Source organism: Erythrolamprus reginae, chromosome 8, assembly GCF_031021105.1.
Source record: "Erythrolamprus reginae isolate rEryReg1 chromosome 8, rEryReg1.hap1, whole genome shotgun sequence".
NCBI classification, from domain to species: domain Eukaryota; kingdom Metazoa; phylum Chordata; class Lepidosauria; order Squamata; family Dipsadidae; genus Erythrolamprus; species Erythrolamprus reginae.
Window position 1 is genome coordinate 12,737,499 of NC_091957.1, and position 21,214 is coordinate 12,758,712.

Genomic DNA, 21,214 nt, shown 5'->3' on the forward strand with positions numbered 1-21,214 from the left:
GCCGCCTCTGAATCATTAAACAAGCCAGGGTTTTTTCCCATCATGGTTTGTGGAAGGACTCAGAGAACCACTAACAAGGAAATGACTTCTGGGCCTAGCACATCTGTGCTCACCATTATCTAGGTTTGAAATCCTAATTATTTGCATTAATGAGATTGGGGAAAACCAAGAGAGGGTTCCCAAAATGTTGCTAGATCAGAGTATGAAATAAATGAAAGGGGAGAAATTACAGCAGTGATTTTCTGTAAAAATTATGCAGTGTCATGATTTGAGGAAACAGTCTGCTGTTCTAACACTTTCCTTGATGAACTTGAGGCCAATTTTAACAAATGGCTGAATCCTTCAAGTCAACTTGTTCATGAGATTGACATCCAGTGTTTCCAAAGTCAAAACACTACACAATTTCTCCACGACTAAATTTAACTGTAGCTGGATGCATTAGTTTAACTAGTATCTTTTAAGAAAATTATTTAAATTAGTATCCTTTAAGAAAAATCTTTTTTGAAAGACAATCCCAAGATTAGTGTCTCTGGCACTTCTTAGTGGGTGGCAATAAAAGCTTTGGTTTGCTTAGTTCTTTTCTGATCAGTTTCTGTGATTTTAGGTAACAGCTCTGGTTCATCCACAAATACGCTATCTTTAAAATGCTCCAATAATAGCTAAAGCTGTCCATTAGCACTACTAAACCACTGCTATGATCTGGAAAAGAGGTTCATTTTATATATTTATGTATTGTATTTATACGGCTGCACTTTGAGCAGCATATAACAAATATATGAAAGCAGTCATCACAAAAACAAAAATATAAAAATTATGTGCACTCCCAACACAAGGGCAACAGATGAAAACCTCAGCCCCAAAAAAGGTCACAGTGGTATCTATTCCTTCTAGAACCAATCCTTAAAGAGGAGGAATAAGCTTACCACCAGGTTTTTACCATGATTGGAAATATATATATATAAACCAAAGCAAAGTACATACTTGCAGTTTCATTTTAATTTTAAAAAATAATACCATAACAAAACCTGGAGAAATTAAAAAGCTTCAAAACTCTATATTCAGAAGATTAAATCTTGGATACTGCTCTATGCCAAAGCAAGAAAAGATTTTATTGCACCTGTACAACAGCTCTTTTTCAATAAATGTGACTTCTATCAAGAAGACAGATTTAATGATAATATCTGTTTGCTCGAGGACAACTCTGACTGGCAGCCATGTTAAATAATAAATACATTCCTGACTAGAATTTTAAAGCAATCTCTAAATGAGCAGCCAGCCAGTGAAATGTGAATATATTTAGTTCTCTTTGCACATTATGAAACACTTTCTATAGAGCAATCCAGATTTACTAACAGCTGCAATCCTAACAGTCTCAGAAGTTCCCTTAACACTTTCAGACCGTTGGAGTTGGAGCGCCACCACCTTCTCATCAACCTTCCCCCTAAAGTGAAGGTTGGAGACTGGCCGATAGGTGTTAAGAATGGCTGGGTCCAGAGAAGGCTTCTTTAGGAGGGGGCGCACAAATGCCTCCTTGTAGGGATCCGGAAAAGACCCCCTCCCCAGAGAAGCGTTGAAAATCTCCTGGACCCAGCTCCATGTCACCTCCCTGCTGGCAGAAACCAGCCAGGAGGGACATGGATCCAGTAAGCAGGTGGCGGAACTCACAGTTGCAATGGCCTTGTCCACTTCATCAGGTGTCACCAGATCAAACTCTTCCCAGACAGGTGGACAAGTAGGGGCCCCAGTCACCTCGACTGACTCATTGTCAGTCGACTCTGTTATCCAATAGGAGTCGAGGTCCGCCCGGATCCGAGCGATTTTATCAGCGAAAAACGTGTTAAAATCCTCGGCACTACTCTGTAAGGGCTCCCCAACTCTCCCCTGGTTAAGAAGGGAGCGGGTCACCCTGAACAGAGCGGCCGGGCGGGATTCCGCTGATGCAATGAACTATCACATTGAAACCAAAGGGCAAAATTTAACCTTGCTGTATTTAGAAAATTAGAAGTGTTCTGAAGACACTAAAAAAAGAAAAATGTAGGAATTAACATACCAACACCTGAAAAAAGCTATTCATGCTATTTTGCTATTTAGCAATTTATTTAAAATCCAGGTCAAATTTTAAAAAAGCATCCATTGGAACAGTTTATTATTATTTATTTATATCCCACCTTTGTTATTTTTATAAACAACTCAAGGTGGGGAACACATCTAATTACTCCTTCTTACAACAACAAAGCCTGTGAGGTGAGTAACAACTCAAGAAAGGGAACGGCCCAAGCTCATCCCATGGGCTTTTATGACTAAAAAGGGATATACAGTGATACGTCATCTTACAAACGCCTCGACATACAAACTTTGTGAGATACAAACCGGGGGTTTGAGATTTTTTTGCCTCTTCTTGCAAACTATTTTCACCTTACAAACCCACCGCCGCCACCGAGATGCCCCGCCTCCGGACTTCCGTTGCCAGCGAAGCACCCGTTTTTGCACCTAAGGCCTTCAGGGCCCAAGATCTCTTAGGGTCCAAGATCTCTTAGGGTGGGGGAGGTCTGGTGCCAGCCACAAGTGGGCAGGGGAGGTGCTGTAGTGTGGACCCTATTTGAGGTATTATACTATCTACCTTTCCAAACAGGTCATCTGACACAAACGGACCATTGAGAGAATCCAATGTTTGTGTGGTTTTATATGTCTGTTTCATGTTAAATAAAAAAAAAATATTTTTTTTTAAAGTTGCCCATATCTGGTACCATGCTTTCTCAATATCACATTCTTCTCTAATTGCTGTCCAAATGGGATGCAGGACAGAGTAACCTCCTTATGCTGCACCCCAAGCAACATGACTTTATCATGGCCATACATTCTTGCCATAAACAGCAGCATGAAAGTCAAAAACAATGAGGAACTCTTTTGTGTTTAGGGTGCCATAGGTGGCATGTGGAGCCATATCTGCTGGTACCTGAGCTGTTCCCTCAGCTCCGCTCCACCTGCATGTATGTGCTGGCCAGCTGATTTTCGGCTGGCACAGAGGCTCTGGGAGGGCATTTTTGGCTTCCAGAGAGCCTACAGGGAGATGGGGGAGGGCATTTTTACCCTTCCGCAGCTCCAGGGAAAACTTTGGAGGCTGGAGAGGGCAAAACACGAGCCACCCATAATAAAGCTGCTCCTTTATTTTGGGGATGAAAAGAAAATAAGACCATCTTTTATTTTCAGGGAAACTAGGGAGATGCCTTTGAAGATGGTCATTTCTTTTGAAGGATTTTTCACATTCCCCACAATCCTACTGTTTTTGTAAATGGATTATTTGATGTCTATCAAGCTTTCCCCTCAGTCTGAAGCTCTTTCCACACTGCAAGCATTTATGAGGTTTTTCTCCAGTGTGGTTCTTTTGATGCGTATAAAGGTTGCTACTCTGACTGAAGCTCTTTCCACACTCCAGGCATTTGTGAGGTTTTTCTCCCGTGTGGATCCTTTGATGTATATAAAGGCTGTTTCTACGACTGAAGCTCTTTCCACACTCCAGACATTTATGAGGTTTTTCTCCAGTGTGGCTCCTTTGATGCGTATAAAGGTTCCTACTCTGACTGAAGCTCTCTCCACACTCCAGGCATTTATGAGGCTTTTCTCCAGTGTGGTTCCTTTGATGTCTACAAAGGTTGAACCTCAGACTGAAGCTCTTTCCACACTCCAGGCATTTATGAGGTTTTTCTCCTGTGTGGATACTTTGATGTGCATAAAGGTGGCTACTCTGACTGAAGCTCTTTCCACACTCCAGGCATTTATGAGGTTTCTCTCCTGTGTGGATCCTTTGATGTGCATAAAGGTGGCTACTCTTACTGAAGCTCTTTCCACATTCAAGGCATTTATGAGGTTTCTCTCCTGTGTGGATCCTTTGATGTGCATAAAGGTGGCTACTCTGACTGAAGCTCTTTCCACACTCTAGGCATTTATGAGGTTTTTCTCCGCTGTGACTCCTTTGATGTGTATAAAGGCTGCTCTTATAACTGAAGCTCTTTCCACACTCTAGGCATTTATGAGGTTTTTCTCCAGTGTGGATCATTTGATGTATATAAAGGTTTCCCAATTCACTGAAGCTCTTTCCATATTTTAGGCATTTGTGAGTTTTTTCTCCCAAGTGGATTTTTTGATGTCTATAAAGGTGGCTGTTACGACTGAAGCCCTTTCCACACTCCAGGCATTTATGAGGTTTCTCTCCTGTGTGGATTCTTTGATGTTTGTAAAGGTTTCCCTTCAGATTGAAGTTCTTTCCACACTCCAGGCATTTATGAGGTTTCACTCCTGTGTGGATTCTTAGGTGGCTTTGAAGATGACCATTTTTTTGGAAGTATTTTTCACATTCTGGACACTGATATTCCTTTCCTCCATTCTTTGGGGTCTTCTGGGTCCCCCCAAGGACCCTCTGCCCTCCAGGTCCATGTCGGGATCTAGACCCATTTCCTCCTCCCCGCATCCCCTTTCAAGCAGCCTCCTTTCACGGGATCCTCCTGGACTCATTCGTCCTGTAGCACCACAGCCTCCAGGCCTTTCCCCAATGTCTCCCGGGGGAGCCGTACCCTGTTGAGCTGTTATGCGGGATATGGTCTCCTTCTGCTCCTCTCGGGCAGCACTTCCGTCCTGCTTCCACCAAGCTCCTCCGTCCTCCTGAAGAAAGAAAGAGAAACTGGTCACGGCTGCATCCACTTCCCTGCAGGGCAGACCCAGACCGAAGCCTGCCTTCTCACCGGACTCCCTCTCACCACCACCCCCTCCGGACCAGGCCTTGGGTGCCCCAACTTCTCCTCTCTCCCACATTTCCCTTCTTCAGAGGACCCTCCTGGACTGCGACTACCAGCACCCCCTGCATTCCACCTGCATCCATCTTCTGCGCATGTGCAGGAAACAAAATTGAGATTTTGGCATTTATTTTTTGCTTCTGCACATGCAGGAATAAAATATCCAAAATCTCATGTGTTTGTGCTCCCCTCGTGAGATTTTGCTTCTTGTGCACGCGCAGAAGCCAAATCTCACTTGAACGTGTGCATTCATACTGGGCATGCGGAGCTGCACCTGCAGGTCCATTTTCGCTACGAGAGCTATAGCATGGCCCGTACCAGTAGCAACCCACTACTGTCCGGTTTTTTAGAGTGCTATTAGTCACCATGCTTTATTTCTGAGGATTAAATGTACTTTCTCGATTCAGGAGGCTCAAATCACAGAACTAATCAATTAAAATTTTTCGACTGTTCCTAATTTTACAAGCACCTTTCCGCCTGAGATCCAGAAACAGTTTCTATTTGGCTTAGTGTACTTCTTAACATGGATTTGCTTTCCTTTCAGCTATGTAAAAAAGATTCGGAGGCTGAAGAATTTGGGAATTCTGGGAAGGAACTATTGAAAACGTGGATAGGCAATAAGATAGAAAATCAGTCCAAGGTCACAACCAGGAAATGAATACAAATTACAAATTGAACCCTAGAATAGTAAAATCAAGGGAAAAAAAATACTTACTTAAACACAAGATAAGCTCCCTGTCATCTGGTCTCTTTAGGGAAGAAAAGCTTGCAAATACTGAAAAATAATAAATGCATATTAAGTTATATTGAAGGTATATTTATTCAATTTTATTTAATTGACTTCTAGGCCGCCCAATCCTGAACGACTCAGGGCGGCTTATAATAATATAAAAAAGTGCAGTTAACAATAAAAAGAAGTCAAGTACAAATTAAAACAATAACACAAGTTAAACCCACAACTCAGCAATCCAATCAAAACATACATATCATTCAATACAATTTGGCCATGAAAGATGTGCAATTCATGAGCCTCAGGACTGCCGGCAAAGCCAGGTCTTCATACCCTTTCTGAAGGCCAGTAGGGTGGGAGGAATATGGACATCGGGGAGCGGGGGGGGGGGAGTTGGTTCCACAGAGCCGGGGTAGACACAGAGAATGCCCCCCCCCGCCGCGGCCCCACCAACCTGCATTGTTTAGTCGGCAGGATCCGGAGAAGGCCAACCCTGTGCAATATTATTAGTCTCTAGGCAATATATGGCAGGAGATGGTCCCATAAATATTCTGGCCCTAAGCCATGTAGGGCTTTATACATAATGAACAGCCAAGATAATTATTAAATTAACTATTCTATTAATTGGCTTAGAGAAGTTTTATATATATTGTATATGTTTTAAAATCGAAATGTAAGCCTTCCCGAGTCCACAAACAGGGGCGGCATATAAGTCCAATAAATAAATGAATAAATAAACAAACACCTTGAATTGTGACTGGAGACCAATCGCTAGCCAGTGGAGCTGGTGGAGCATAGGTGTTATATGGGTATAACGAGGTGCACCCACGACAGCTTGTGTGGCTGCATTCTGGACTATCTGCAGTCTCCCAACACTCTTCAATGATAATTCCATGTAGAGTGCATTGCAATAGTCAAGACGAGAGGTGGTGAGAGCCTGAGTGACTGGGTGTAAAGCCTCCTGATCTAGAATGGGCCGCAGCTGGTATACCAGGCGAACCTGGGCAAAGGTCCCCCTGGCCACAGCGGAGAGATTGTGATCAAGGCTCAACTGTGGATCCAGGAGGAGACCCAAGTAGCAGACCTTATCTGAGGGGATTGAAGTTCCTGCCCCCCAATGATGGACGGACAGTATGTTGAATGTGGAGAAAAATAAACATTTTTATACAACCCCCCTCCTTCTGGCAGCGAGTAGAATTTCTGTCTTTCCCAGGTTTTTCCCCCTGAAGAGACCACCAGCCCCACCCGGCCCCTCTGAGCGCACCCCAGAAATCCTCCCACCTTGTTGCCCAGGGGTCAGGACCGCCCACTTGGGGACCCCCTGGTTTCAAGGCTTTCCGTCGGGCCTCTGTCCAAAGTGGCCAGGACAGGAAGAGAAAGCGGGGCTCTGCTCATCCCAGGCAGGAAAGGCAGACGCTCCTTTGCAGGCTTCATTCTTCAGGCACAAAGCGACTCATGCAGATGAGGAAAAAGGGACCGCCCTCATGTCATGGATGTATTGCATTAATTCATTCTGTTCCCCTCGCCAAAGGATTCTGGGCGGCTCATCAGAGCAGCCCGCGCTGTGTCTTAAGGACCGACTTCGACACCCCTTTTGTTGCGATTCGCAGGTGCTGTTGACACGAATCAGTGCCACACGCAAAATAAAGCCCTGGCTCCGAACGTGTGGATGGGAAAGGGACCCTCGGGGAGTGCTCGAGAGGAGGAGCGGGGAGGGGGCTTCTCCTTTGAAAGCGCCCCCCTCCTCCTCCGTCACCGCCTTAACTTGACTGACGGCAGTCTCACCTTGTCAAAGACGCTACGGCTGGAGGAGCGTTTAGAAACCATCGGCCGGAACCGTGGGGAATATGCCAGGTGACGGACCAGGAAGTGAGGTCATGCACTGGCTTGATGAACCCGGAATTACAACCAACCTTTTCACCGTCTCAGGAAAGAGAACAACCACACCTACTTTCACCCAATGGGGCAACCAATCGCCCCGGCTCCGTTCTTCTGCCCATGTGTCGGCCAATGCGCTGTTCGCTTTCTTTTCTGCGTTCCAGGAGCATCAACCAATAGCGGCGCACAAGGGGAAGGAGAGAGCCCGTGTGCTATATGGACATGTGACGTCTTGGGAACAGCCAACCAGGAGGAAAAAACAGAAAGGGGAGGCTGCAACGTGATGGCAGCCAATGAGCGAAGAGGATGTAATCCCCCCCCCCCAAACGGCTTTCGAATGGTGCCGTTCAGTCTTCACGATCTCCCGAGGTCGCAGTGTCATGATTTGAGGAAACAGTCTGCTGTTTTAACACTTTCCTTGATGAACTTGAGGCCAATTTTAACAAATGGCTGAATCCTTCAAGTCAACTTGTTCATGAGATTGACATCCAGTGATTGACATCCACAATTTCTCCACGACTAAACTTAACTGTAGCTGGATGCATTAGTTTAATTAGTATCTTTTAAGAAAATTATTTAAATTAGTATCCTTTAAGAAAAATCTTTTTTGAAAGACAATCCCAAGATTAGTATCTCTGGCACTTCTTAGTGGGTGGCAATAAAAGCTTTGGTTTGCTTAGTTCTTTTCTGATCAGTTTCTGTCATTTTAGGTAACAACTCTGGTTCATCCACGCGTAAGCTATCTTCAAAATGCTCCAGTAATAGTTAAAGCTGTCCATTAGCACTACTAAAGCACTGCTATGAACTGGAAAAGAGGTTCGTTTTATATATTTATGTATTGTATTTATGTGGCTGCACATATTAGAAAAATGTTGACTGAGCAGCATATAACAAAGCCAAATATATGAAAGCAGTCATCACAAAAACAAAAATATAAAAATATATTTTTGTGCACTCCCAACACACGGGTTAACAGATGAAAACTTCAGCTCAAAAAAGAGGTCACAGTGGTATCTATTCCTTCCATAACCAATCCTTAAAGAGGAGGAATAAGCTTACAACCAGTTTTTCACCATGATTGGATATATATATATATATATATATATATATATATATATATATATATATATATATATATATATATATATATATATATATATAAACCAAAGCAAAGTACACACTTGCAGTTTAATTATAATTTTAAAAAAAATACCATAACAAAACCTGGAGAAATTAAAAACCTTCAAAACTTTATATTCAGAAGATTAAATCTTGGATACTTCTCTATGCAAAAGCAAGAAAAGATTTTATTGCACCTGTACAACAGCTGGTTTTCAATAAATGTGACTTCTATCAAGAAGACAGCTTTAATGATAATATCTGTGTGCTTGAGGACAACTCTGACTGGCAGCCATGTTAAATAATAAATACATACCTGACTAGAATTTTAAAGCAATCTCTAAATGAGCAGCCAGCCAGTAAAATGCGAATATATTTAGTTCTCTTTGCACATTATGAAACACTTTCTATAGAGCAATCCAGAGTGACTAAGAGCTGCAATCTTAACAATCTCAGAAGTTAATCACAGCGCAAAACCATTGAAAAAAAATCCAGCTTCTGATTTAGTTTTCTCCAAGAATGAGAGGTAATAGATCCTCAGAGGGTTCCTTGTGATGGTATCTCAGATATTTTGTCTAGAGACCTCAAAAGGTCAGCCACAAGCTGCAGTTCTTCTGCACCAGAAAGCAGCTGCCTAGAAGAAACACAAGATGGGGATAAGCACAACGGTGAAAACTACATTGCTCCCTTCCAGGGATTCAGGCAGACCCAACTTGTTCAACTCTTATATTCTCTTACACCCTGCTCTCTATGGTGGTCCAATGTATTTCCTAGCATCTGCTATTTTGGAGTGGAAAACCCAACTAAAACTTTAAATAGGCTAATTTAATGTAAAACTTCCAAAACCCCCAAGGAAACAAGAAACCCCATCTCTATCCTCTTTGAGGTCACAAACATGTGTACTGTACCCTCTTCGCATTACAGGCCCAGCCTCCATGCCTCAAGCATTCTCCCCTTGTCCCTTCAAATGTGAGCCACTACAATAGGAGTGTCAGACTGGCAGCCCAAGGGATGGATGAGTCGCACACAGGCCACACCCACCCCAGCTCTGCAGAGGCAAAAAATGTCATGATACATAATTTATTTATTTATTTTATTTATTAGTTGGACTTGTATGCCGCCCCTCTCCGAAGACTCATGTAATGTAATGAGGTTTCACACCACTGCACTACAATGTTTTCTGCCTTCACCTTGTTTTCCAGTCATTTTGGATTCTCCCAAGATTAAAAATGTGGGAATTCACTGTTACAATCGATGTGATGCAGAATTACATTGAGTAACTATCACACTGAAACCAAAGGGCAAAATTTAACCTTGCTGTATTTAGAAAGTTAGAATTGTTCTGAAGACACTAAAAAAAGAAAAATGTAGGAACTAACATACCAACACCTGAAAAAGGCTATTCATGCTATTTCACTATTTAGCAATTTATTTAAAATCCAGGACAAATTTTTTAAAACCATCCATTGTCTGATGCTCTCCTTGCCCGGGAAACCCCACCTCCAGACTTCCGTTGCCAGCAAGCGCCCGTTTTTGTGCTGCTGGGATTCCCCTGCATCATCGCAAAAACACAGAAGTCCGGAGGTGGGGTTTCCCATGGAGGGGAGCCTCGGGAATCCCAGCAGCGCAAAAACGGGCGCTTCGGCTGGCAAAAAGGGTGAATTTTGGGCTTGCACGCATTAATCGCTTTTCCATTGATTCCTATGGGAAACATTGTTTCGTCTTACAAATTTTTCACCTTAAGAACCTCGTCCCGGAACCAATTAAGTTTGTAAGACAAGGTATCACTACTGCAAACCCTCAAATTGGCTAGTTGCATATGCACCACTGAGTTCTAACTGGGTTTGCTTTGTCTTTAGCCCCGATTAAGCCAATTGTGGCTTGCTAAACAAAACTTAGCATCTTGCATGACTTCAGTGTTTTCATCTGCTTTACCTACTCAAGACTTACTTGATGGATGATTTAGATCTCGTTATCACCGCCAGGAGATTCTGCAAGGCAACATCTGCATTTTGCTTGACTACAGTCAGGTTTTCTAGATGGCAAGACTTTAAGGCTTGGTTCTCCGATTTGTAACTTTCCATCTGAACCTTCAGGTAAGCAGAGAAGCATTTATTAGTCGCAGACTTCCCAAACGCTGCTTTTTGGGGTGTTTTCAAAGCATGACATGAGCTAAGGGTCTTTCTGGCAGAACATTCAAGGCCCAGGGAAGACCTCCAAGGTTTACTTCCAGGTTAGTTTACATAAGATCAGTTACTTCACTATTTTTAAAATTTATTTAGAAAGCCCTTGTGGGGAGGAGTGGCTTGGCAGGGCATAGCCTTCTATCTGGCTTTTTCAAGTAGGAACTGCTTGTCCTTAAATGCCATTTGAATGAAGAGATTCACTGAATGACTGGAAGGCAGAGTTCCCTTAACAAGCACCACCCAAAAAGGAAAACGTTGGAAAAATGCTTCCAGTCACATAAAAAGCTTGACTTACGACCGGATTTCCGGTTCCAAATTCAGCCTGTATTTTAACTCCCCAATCTCCTTCGGAATTTTTCTATCTGTCCCATTAGCGTGAGGCCTCACTACGTACCTGAAGGGTCATGTTTTCCTGCTTAAGCTTGATGGCACTGTTTTCTGCCTTCACGGCCCGTTTCTGCAAAAGAAAGCAGAGAAAGGTTTATTTGGGGAGCTGCGGGCAAACACGATCCACAGTTCTTAAATACTGGGAGAGAAGGACAAGCACACAGGTAAATAGCGCACACAAAGAGTGGATGGCTCTTGTATTCTATTAATTCGAGAAGGACCCTTACCCCTCAGAGCCCAAGAACGGGACAGGCTCAGCTACCACCTTACTCCGATAGCTATTCTTGGCAGAGGGCTGGTCCCCACAGCGCCCTAGACTCACCGTCATTAACTGGAGATTCTCTTCCACCTGTTGCACCATGGCCTCCAGCTCGCGAGCCTCCTTCTCCTCTTTCCGTTTGCTCTTCTCTAAAGTCTTTTCCAGATGCCTTATTCTGGTTGAGAGAAAGAATGAGTCCACTTTGAGCTCCAGCCAATGTTCCCTCTAATTTTTTTTTTGGGTGTGGGCGGAAAAGTATAGTGTCTGAGCGGCACGTTTTCATGCCTGAGCACCTGAATTTTTTTCACAGATGTCACCCAAGACAACAGCAGAATCAGTGCTATTTGAAACCCCAAAGTTATGTTTATTCAATGTACCCACATAATTAAAAATGCTATATATCAGTACCACTTATAATACTGCAAGTCTGCATCTGCAATATTAAAATACTGTATGGTATTTGGTGGCACAATTGAAGAGCTTCGGCTGTGCAGTGGGGAGAGGGGGAAGCAACTGGCTACAAATGGCTATGGAAAGCTCAGCTGAAGTGAGTCATCAACACTGTGCGGCACTTGAAAGTCCTGTGCTGAAGTTTGATTTCCTGTGAGCGGGCGTACAGCTGCTCACCTTAGAGGGAACAGTGGCTCCAGCCCCCAGCAGAGTCTTATGATTCCTGTTCTTGCTGTCTCCTGGGAGTGTTGTGACCCACCAGCAGCCTGTGCAGCTGGTAGCGGATTCCATCTGAGACGAGGCCAATGAAGTGATGCGCAAGCGGCCTGGGCAGCTGACACCTGAGTCGGACAGTGGGAAGGTTGGCAAGGATTTGATGCCAGAGGCAGGGGTTCAGCCAGGGTCTTTGGAACCTCCAGCACCTCACATCAGTGATGAGAAAGAAGAGGAGGAGCTTATTTTTAATGCACGAACACGCAGAGCTGCCAAAAGGCAGGAATGGCTACTCAGGAGGAGGTCTCCTTGGGAGTAGTCTTGGGCTAACTGGCCACTCCCCAATTCTACTTAAGGAATGACAGAGATGGAACAAACTCTGCAGGAAACAACGTGTTTGATAGTTTGTTTGATCGTGTGCCTCTTGTTTGGAAAACCTCTGCTTGGCTTATCTGTTTTGGCTTCTGGTTACAGGCATCTTGCAAACCTTTGTAAGCTTCTTGCGATATCCAGAACTAATTACTTACTTTATGACTTTATGGACTTATGCCAACTGTTAATTCTGTATAATCAACAGCTTTTCCCCTCCCAAGAAAAGACTGATTTAAGATTTGTTTGTGTGTGAACACTATTGAGCAAGGTGATTAGTAGTGGTTAATCAATTAAAGATATATTTGAACAAACTGCGTGTGTGCTACGTTTTCTCTGGTCCGTGGCTGGGGCAGAACAGGGAGCACGAGACAAGCCAGGATGCCTTTCAAAGCTTTCAGCTTTCTAAGATGTATAAAGGGATGTCAAATGAATGTTGGAAGTGTAAAAATAAAGAAGGGACTTTTTATCATCTATGAGGGACATGTGCTAAAGCAAAAAATAAAATTGGAGTACGGTTCACACTTTAATACAGAAAATCCTGAAAATGGCGATAGAAAGGAAACCAGAATTTATCTTTTTTGGGACAAGTGGAAAATGAACCGGAGAAAAAAAATTCTGGAACTGTGTTACTACAATATATGTTGACAGCAGCAAGTTTGCACAAAAATGGAAAGACACTTTGCTACCTATCATGGAAAAAACGGTTGCCAAAGTTGTTGGAGTCGGTTGAAATGGCAAAACTAATTTCTCTGGTTAAAGAAAAGAACTTTTCCGGTGTATTAAACGCACCTTTTTCCTCCCCCCAAATAGGCTGATAATTAGGGTGTGTCTTATACACGATCTTCCCAGATCTTACCTTGCAGCCTCTTTCATTGTTTCTTTCTGTGAATAATGTTTTCCAAGCCCTAAGTCTTTGCAGGGTTTGTTTCATTATTCTAACTTACTCTGAGTAAGTTTCTTTCTAGCCCTAACCAGTGCTAACGATGTTCCCAGCTTTTACCACTTGCAAGCTGTTCATTGTTAATCTCTGCCAAGAATGTATTCCAAAACCTGTCTTTCTAGTTTTTTTCCATTTACTTGCTCCAGATATCTTTCCAGCCCTAACCAGGTGCTATTAATGTACCCAAGCTCTTTCATTGTTACTCTCTCTGAAGAATGTTTTCAAGCCCTAAGTCTTTGCAGGGTTTGTTTCATTACTCTAACTTGCTCTGAGTAGGGTTCTTTCAACTCTTTCACTGTTACTCTCTGCAAAGAAGAATGTTTTCCAAGCTCTAAATCATTGCAGGGTTTTTTTCCATTGCTCTAATTGCAATGTAAGGAATCTCTGAGGAAGGTATCGGCTGGGGTGTGAGTTTAGATGGGGATGGCTAGCTTTCCACCTGGTTATTTTCTTTTAAAGAGAGAGAGAGAGAGAAAGTAAGTGAGAAAGAGAGAGAGAGAGAAAGAGGGGGAGAGAGATAGCAAGAGAGAGAAGAGAAAGAAAAAAAGAAAGAGAAAGAGTGAAAGAGAAAGAAAGCAATAGAGAGAGAGAGAGAGAGAAAAAAAAGGGGGTGGGCGAATAACAAGCTTCTCTAGAGAAACAAATGTGTATCTTCCATCAATTGCAATGTAAAGACAGAAAGACAGAATTACACTGCAAAGAGATATTTTTCTAATGCTCACCAAATCTTCCTTCATGTAACTTCACAGCATTCTTTTGTAACCTAAACTCTGGAATGACCAGGTCACCTTTGGTTTGACAAGCCTCGATATTTTTAGAGTGCTATCAGACCCCATGCTTTATTTATCCGGATTAAATGTACTTTCTCTCTCGATTCCAGGGCCCCAAATCAGAGAAGTAACCAATTAAAAGTTTTGTTTTTCTATTATTAAGTTCCATTGTCAATCTGTCCATCTCTGCACAGTCGTATATTTTCTTGATGATCTCATTGTCTTCAGGTATTTGTGGATTTTTCCAGTTCAGTGCAAATACAATCCTTGCAGCTGTTGTAATATACAAGCTTAAATATTTTACATTTTTAGAATAGGTACCTCTCATAATACCCAGTAGAAAAAACTCTGGCGTATATTCTATTTTTGTATTTGTTATTTGACACAACCAATTATTTATTTTTTCCCAATATTTTCTTGTCTCTGGACATAATAATTGAAAAGAATCGGACTATTATGAAACCTGGACAAAATGGCAAAATTAGGAATTTGGAAAAGATCTTATACTAAACAAACGCTCTTCCTCATAACACATATAAGCACTGCAGTCAGAATCCCATTGGCACAAACATGGAAAAATGAACAAACTCCATCAGAGAGCTTAATTATTGATAAAATATATAAATGTATTGAGATGGATGAAATGACAAATTCAATTAAGGGGATTGAAAGTAAAAAATCTAAACGAATTTGGGAAAAATGGCACGAATGGATTCGAAACAAAGGCTGAAAACGTAACAATACAAAGTATCAGTATACAAAAGAAGGATAATAATTACCTTAGGAAGGATGACTTTTATTACTCTTTTTCTTCCCAATGTATCTCTTTCTATATCAATTAGTAAAATTTATTTATGATAATTAAATGCAAATATACAAAATATAAAGAAATGTATCAGAAAGGTAATAGAAATGGATTAAGATCTGTTAAACTAGAACAAAACATGTGAGAAATACTGCTTTTACTCCTTATTCTTTTACTTTTTTTCTTTTTCTTTTTTCTTTTCTCCTTTTTTATTTCTGGAAAACAATAAAGATACTTTATAAAAAAAAGAAAAAGAAACCTGGACAAAATGGTACCAATGGACCAAAAAAAAAAGAAACTCAAAAGAAACATCGAAATAAAATATCAAGAAATCTAAAAGTAATTAGAAGACAATGTCGATAGGAATGTATATATGACGTAGATTCATCTGTAAATATGATTATGTACCTTTTTTTTAATGGAAAAATTTAATAAATATATATTTTAAAAAGTTTTGTTTCTCTACTGTTCTTAATTTTACACGCACCTTTCCGCCTGAGATTCAGAAACAGCTTCAAATTGGCTTAGTGTACTTCTTAACTTGGAGTTCTCTTCTTTCAGCTGTGTAAAAGAGGAAAGATTCAGACATTGAAGGATTTGGGAATTCTGGGAAGGAACTGTTGAAAAAGTAGATAGGAAACAAGATAGAAAACCAGTCCAAGATGAGGAAAGCTGAGAAAACCCTTCAGAGAAGCTTCCGCTCAATACATAGAAAGCTGAAGTGAGAAGGAGAAGGGCAATCAGGCCGGCAAAAATCTGTTGTTACAGATATTTTAACAAAAAGTAATTGTTAGGACTACATGGCATTGACTTCTTAGCCTGGCCTATCCTATAGGGCTGATGATATCTTTATATTAACCCCGTTAGCTCGACCTACTTGGTAAAATTGTTCCTGTGGAGATTAAAATCAAAAGGGATAATAATAATAATAATAATAATAACAACAACAACAACACTTAAATTATATAAGCCCGGAGGGGGGATATCTCAATTCCCCCATGCCTGGCGACATAGGTGGGTCTCAAGCAATTTATGAAAGGCAAGGAGGGTGCGGGCAGTTCTAATCTCTGGGGGGAGTTGATTCCAGAGAGTCGGGGCCACCACAGAGAAGGCTCTTCGCCTGGGGCAGGCAAGAAAGGCAGGTGTTGTGGTTAGGTCTGGCCCGGCTCCTGCCCCAAGGACTGTGGATGTGGGAGAGACATCCACATGCTGCAGGCCAGTTTTGCTCCCGGTGGAATCTGCTGATGAAGGCTCCTCTGACCAAGAAGACATGAGTGACAGGGAGGAGGAGAGTGTGGCAGACAGCTCAGAAGGAGATCATTTATCTAGCTCCTCCTTGGATTCAGAACAAGAGTTAATGATACAGCCACGCATGCGGAGAGCGACGCATAGGCAACAACAACTGAGAGATTATTATCAAAGAAAATGAGGCCACCTGTGGTTGGGTGGGGCTGTGGTAATTAGTGAGGCTGCTATAAATATCAGCCTGTGGGTTTGGCCATTGTGGAGGATTATCTGATCGTTGTGTTTCATGCCTGCTTTGCTGACTTCGATCTTTGTGTGCTGATTTTCCCCCGCTTTGAAACTAAACCAGAGCAAAGTGTGTTTCACTTTGTGAAAGAAGGACTGTGAATTGCCTCACAGCTGCAAGCTAAGTATCACAGAACTGTACAAATTACCAGTTTGTTTGGAGACGAGTGCTCTTTGCTATACCAAAAGAGGGCTTGATTTAAGTGAATTTTCATTATAAAGAACATTGTTTTGAATTTTCAAACGTGTGTGTGTCTGAAATTGTATCTGTGCATTTTTGGGAGGATTCTACCAGAGAGCTCGACAGAACAGGCGGGATATATATTTGCTATGGATTTAGCCTTGTTGTCCCGAGGAAGCCAGGAGAGAGAACAGCTCGCAGAATAACCAACACTCACTTCTTGGTAACGCAGCTGCAGCAGTCGACAGAAGCCATTTTCTGGGGACATCTGATCAGTTGGAGAGCTTTGGTCCCCTTCATGAAGACAGCCACAGGAGACATGGTCATCTTGTCCCAGCTGCTCTGGGGAGAAGGTCTGGAGGTCCGAGACGTTGCAGTAGAAAGAGTCTATTGGGCTGCTGCTGAGCGAGGCGCTGGGGACTCTGACCGAATGGGCTTCTTCAACAGCCGAGGGCTGATAGGAGCCACTCCAATCATCCTCGTCATCTGGCAGCAAGGAGTCCGAGGCTGTTGTGTCTGCAAAAAGCGGCTCTGACAAGTCCTTGTTCAACCCCAGCGACTCGGCCAAGAAGGCGCTCTCATCCAGCAAGAGACAGGACCTCAATGGCCCCTGCAAGCGAAGCAAAATGTTTGGGATTTTGACCATCTCTCAAGGCCTTTCCTACGCCGAGGCCAAAGGCCCTTTCTGCACCAAACTGCCTAGCAGTAGTTGTAACTTTCCAAAAATCCTCCCAAGGGCTATTAACAACTTATTTATTTACAATACAGTGGAACCTTGACATACGAGCAGCTCTACTTACGAGCTACTCGAGATAAGAGCTGGGAGGGGAGCGACATTTTTGTTCGCCTCCCGAGCTCACATTCGGGATACGAGCGCCAAGGAGCTGTCTCCTGAAGCCGAACGCTAACTTCCGCGTTCGGCTTCAGGAGACAGCTCCTTGGCGCTCGTATCCCGCGTGTTTTAAAAGGTTGCAGCCGGCCTGGGGGGCTCGGGGGGGTGCTGGCAAGCCCCCCAGGCCGGCTGCAACCTTTTAAAACACCTGCGCCGCTTCGCAGATCCATCCTAAAATAGATCCATCCTAAAATAAAATACAGGAAATAGTATAAAGCAGATGAGATGGACCATGAGGTCTTTTTCTGCCGTCAATCTTCTATGTTTCTACGTAATCAATGCAAAATGGATCTCTAGAGCAAGGTTTCCCAATCTTGACAACTTGAAGATATGTGGACTTCAACTCCCAGAATTCCCCAGCCAGCATTTGCTGGCTGGGGAATTCTGGGAGCTGAAGTCCAGATATCTTCAAGTTGCCAAGGTTAGGAAACACTGCATTAAAGCACAGTTCTGCTACCACAGCATGTATTTACTTGCTCGATTTATATAACCACCCATACACACACCCCAAAATAATTACAACTAATTACAACAAATTAAAACCATTGAAAGCAATTAAAAGTGTTAAACATTTGAATTTAAGCAAGCTGCTTACACCAAGGTCCACCTTGCAGAAAATAAAGAGCACTGATTGGTTCAGCGAGCAGGCAGCCCTCTATTTACAGAGAGTTTGCCGGGCTGCTGTATCGCTGGATTCAGCTGTTAGTCACTCAACCACCTCCACCCTCTTTAGTAGGAGAACTTAACAAAAAGCATATACACAAAAAAATGAGCAATCAATAATGATAATGATATATGTAAGATTATTTGTTTATTTTACAATAATATATAAATATAAGCTAATACCTGCTAAGATTTTGATACATCTATATCAATGTGTATTATTAAAAGACTCTCCCTGCAACTCCTCTGCCCACATTCATGACTCTGAACCTCCAGCAAAATTCTTCCTGCTCCTTTTGACCAATCAAACCGCTTTGAGGGAGGCAGGGTCAGGATGGGGGGGGGGGGTTCTTGGAGAGGAAAAAGGCCAGTTCCCTCCTCTTTTCCTGCCCCCCTAAACCCCCGCTCCGCCTCCCTTCTCACCTCAGTGCTGCCGTTCTTGGTGCCCACAGAGGAGGCTGTGGCGGCCTTTTCCTTCTGACTCCTCACAAAGGCCTTGAAGGAAAAGGGGTTGGCTCCTTCCCCAAGGTTGCCAGGCGGCCCACCTGCGACAGGTAAGAAAACAAATGAAAAGAACGGGAAGACACTCTCAATTTATCTCCTCCCCCCAGCTCTCCATCACCTTGGTTTGCCAATCTGAGTCCTTAGAAGTCCAGGCAGGGAACTAAATACAGTGGTACCTCTACCTAAGAATGCCTCTACTTAAGAACTTTTCTAGATAAGAACCGGGTGCTCAAGATTTTTTGGCCTCTACTTAAGAACCATTTTCTACTTAAGAACCCAAGCCCGGAAACATTTCCCAGGAAATTTAAGAGCGGCACGAAGGCCTGGCCAGATTCCTGCCATTCCCCCTTTAATCCTGGCCATCTCAGGCTTTTCGGGGCTGCCGGAGGAGCCTTTTGGTGGCACTTAAGGAGGCTTTGGTAACCAAAAGCGAACAAAGCATTTTCCTTTCTCTGGGTGCTTGGACAGGGAATAAACGTCTGCCAGCGCCCAGAGAAAAGAAATGCTCCCTTAGCGCTGGGCAGCTGAGGAGTCACCACAGCAAAGGAAAGGCGCCGGCTACAAAGCGAGTGAGCGAGAGGAGAGGGGAGCCCTTCAGCATGGGAAGGAAGAGGAAGCTGGTAGAAGCAGCAGCAGTCAGTGTATGGGAAACTGTGTGTGTGAGGCAGCCTTGCGCCTGGTGTATTGCTCCTCCTCACGGCCTCAGAGTCCCTCTTTTTTTTAAGCCTTAAAGTTTTGGATTTTTTTTATTCCCCTCACCTCACCTTCTTCCTTCGGCAGCAACTCTCCTCCTCTCCTTCCTCCTCCTCCTCCTCCCACCCAAATTCCGAGCTTTTTTTCCTTTCCTAATGGGTTTGAATGCATTATTTGCTTTTACATTGATTCCTATGGGGAAAATGGCTTCTTCTTAAGAACGTTTCTACTTAAGAACCTGTTCACAGAAGGTAGAGGTACCACTGTACAAGTAAAAATACTTTGCACATGCTCAGAAGTGCTTTCTTCCTCGGCTCTGTTGCAGAACATGGGAATTGCCCCCCACCCCATTGAAGGCCACCCCCAATCCCAGTCACAGCCCAGGCTACGACCCCTAAGGTGGGAACTATGGGACCTGGAGTTCTCACTGAGAGGAGAGAGACACAGGTTCTCTTCCAGGCCTGCTTCCCCAGGAACCATCATCCCCAGGCTGGCCAGGAAAGGCACAGCATCCCAAAGGAACTTCAACCCCCCCCCCCCCCGCCCTGCTCAAGACCCTCTGCACGTGCTCAAAGGCAAGGGCCAAGCGGCCGTCCCTACCGTCAAGGCCTGCCCAGGAGGGCGCCACGCTTTCCCCGAGGACGATGCCAGGCGGGGGGGCGCTGTGCCCGGCCATAAGCCGCGGAAGACCGCCGAACGTCTCCCTCTCTTCTTCCCCTGCCGCCAGCGGGGTAGACTTCCGGGGGAGGGCGTGGGCGGAGCCTCGGAGGACGCCTTCCGAACCACAGAGCTACGAAAAAGGAAGAGTTGCCCGCGGAGAATGTGGCCTGACTCAATAGCCTTTGTAGTCCAGGGTTTCAATCCCTTCACATCCCGAATTTAGAGCCCATTGTTTGGAGTGCCTGAAGTTTCCCGCGGCACGGTGTCATCCGCCCATTGGATGAGCTCCCCTTCTGACCCCGGGTCTAAATTGTTTCTGAAGGCAATGGAAGAGCCTCAGGCAGAACCTTAGGGCAGGGGGCTACATCCTTATAGCTTTAAACCTGCGGGACCTCAACTCCCAGAATTCCAAGCTGTCTAGGGAATTGTGGGTGTTGCAGTCCTTCAGGCTTAAAGTTGCAGGCCCCTGCCTTTGGGTACCCAAGTACACAACGTGGAAGTACTGTAGTTCCATTAAAGCAGCTGTGGGGAAACTATGCTTTTATGACCTGTGGAACTTCAAATCCCAGAATTCCTCAGCCAGGTGTTTTGAATATACTCAACATGGATTCTCTTACTTGCCTATTTTGACTTGCATATTTCTTCCTTCTCTTTCTTACTCTCTGTACTGCATTATTAGATTTGTACTGTAATATATTGTATTATTGCTATGTTGTCAGCCGCTCCGAGTCTTCAGAGAGGGGCGGCATACAAATCAAATAAATTATTATTATTTCAGAATTCATTTGTGCATATTCTACACATAGAATATGGAATTAGAGATGTGCAATAAAGGTCATCCAGGACTCACAACTATAATTGGGTCAAGAATTTCCTTTGCTAAAAAATGACAAGTGAGTTGCGCCAAATTTAAAACCATTTTTGCTAAAGTTAGTTACTTGCTCACAGTTACTCTAGGCACGTTTCAAGCAGTTCGTAAAGCAAATGACTGCAGTCATTAGGTGAATCATGTTAAATGAATCCAGTTGTTGTTAAACCAATCCATCTCCCATTGACTTTCCTGTGAGAAGCCAACCGGTTGATCCAATGAACCTGGGTCACTGCAAGCATTGTAAATTAATACGCCGGAATTTTGGTCATGTGATTGTGGGGAAAGTTGGGACAGTCATAAGTGCGAGGACCAACTGTAACT

General features: G+C 43.5%; 2 protein-coding genes across 4 annotated transcripts; both read right to left on the reverse strand.

Moving 5' to 3' along the window:
* Window positions 1-979: 979 nt before the first annotated feature.
* LOC139171084 (zinc finger and SCAN domain-containing protein 2-like) lies at window positions 980-7,638 on the reverse strand. 2 transcript variants are annotated; one of them, XM_070758891.1, is made up of 3 exons: window positions 7,306-7,638; window positions 5,506-5,565; window positions 980-4,659 (listed from the first exon to the last, which is right to left on the reverse strand). In XM_070758891.1, the coding sequence occupies exon 3, from the start codon at window positions 4,466-4,468 to the stop codon at window positions 3,278-3,280; it is 1,191 nt and encodes a 396-aa protein (XP_070614992.1). In that variant the 5' UTR covers window positions 4,469-4,659; window positions 5,506-5,565; window positions 7,306-7,638; the 3' UTR covers window positions 980-3,277. The 2 variants fall into 2 exon arrangements, with proteins under 2 accessions (XP_070614992.1, XP_070614993.1); XM_070758892.1 differs by having other exon boundaries at window positions 6,802-7,345.
* ENTR1 (endosome associated trafficking regulator 1) lies at window positions 980-20,328 on the reverse strand. Of its 2 annotated transcripts, none has more exons than XM_070758894.1 (9): window positions 19,963-20,328; window positions 18,589-18,710; window positions 16,828-17,220; window positions 15,387-15,460; window positions 11,413-11,524; window positions 11,098-11,160; window positions 10,468-10,607; window positions 8,834-9,151; window positions 980-1,236 (listed from the first exon to the last, which is right to left on the reverse strand). In XM_070758894.1, the coding sequence occupies exons 1-8, from the start codon at window positions 20,036-20,038 to the stop codon at window positions 9,055-9,057; spliced, it is 1,077 nt and encodes a 358-aa protein (XP_070614995.1). In that variant the 5' UTR covers window positions 20,039-20,328; the 3' UTR covers window positions 980-1,236; window positions 8,834-9,054. The 2 variants fall into 2 exon arrangements, with proteins under 2 accessions (XP_070614995.1, XP_070614994.1); XM_070758893.1 differs by having other exon boundaries at window positions 980-1,025; window positions 8,623-9,151.
* Window positions 20,329-21,214: the final 886 nt, after the last annotated feature.

What these genes read in the sequence shown, in the direction of transcription:
- LOC139171084 (XM_070758891.1), bottom strand. Translation starts at nt 4,468, where the DNA reads ATGCGGGGAGGAGGAAATGGGTCTAGATCCCGACATGGACCTGGAGGG.
- ENTR1 (XM_070758894.1), bottom strand. Translation starts at nt 20,038, where the DNA reads ATGGCCGGGCACAGCGCCCCCCCGCCTGGCATCGTCCTCGGGGAAAGC. An exon ending in CTCCTGGGCAGGCCTTGACG is followed by an intron (nt 18,711 to 19,962) that starts GTAGGGACGGCC and finishes TACCTGTCGCAG; the next exon opens with GTGGGCCGCCTGGCAACCTT. An exon ending in TGCAGCTGCGTTACCAAGAA is followed by an intron (nt 15,461 to 16,827) that starts GTGAGTGTTGGT and finishes TCTTTTACACAG; the next exon opens with CTGAAAGAAGAGAACTCCAA.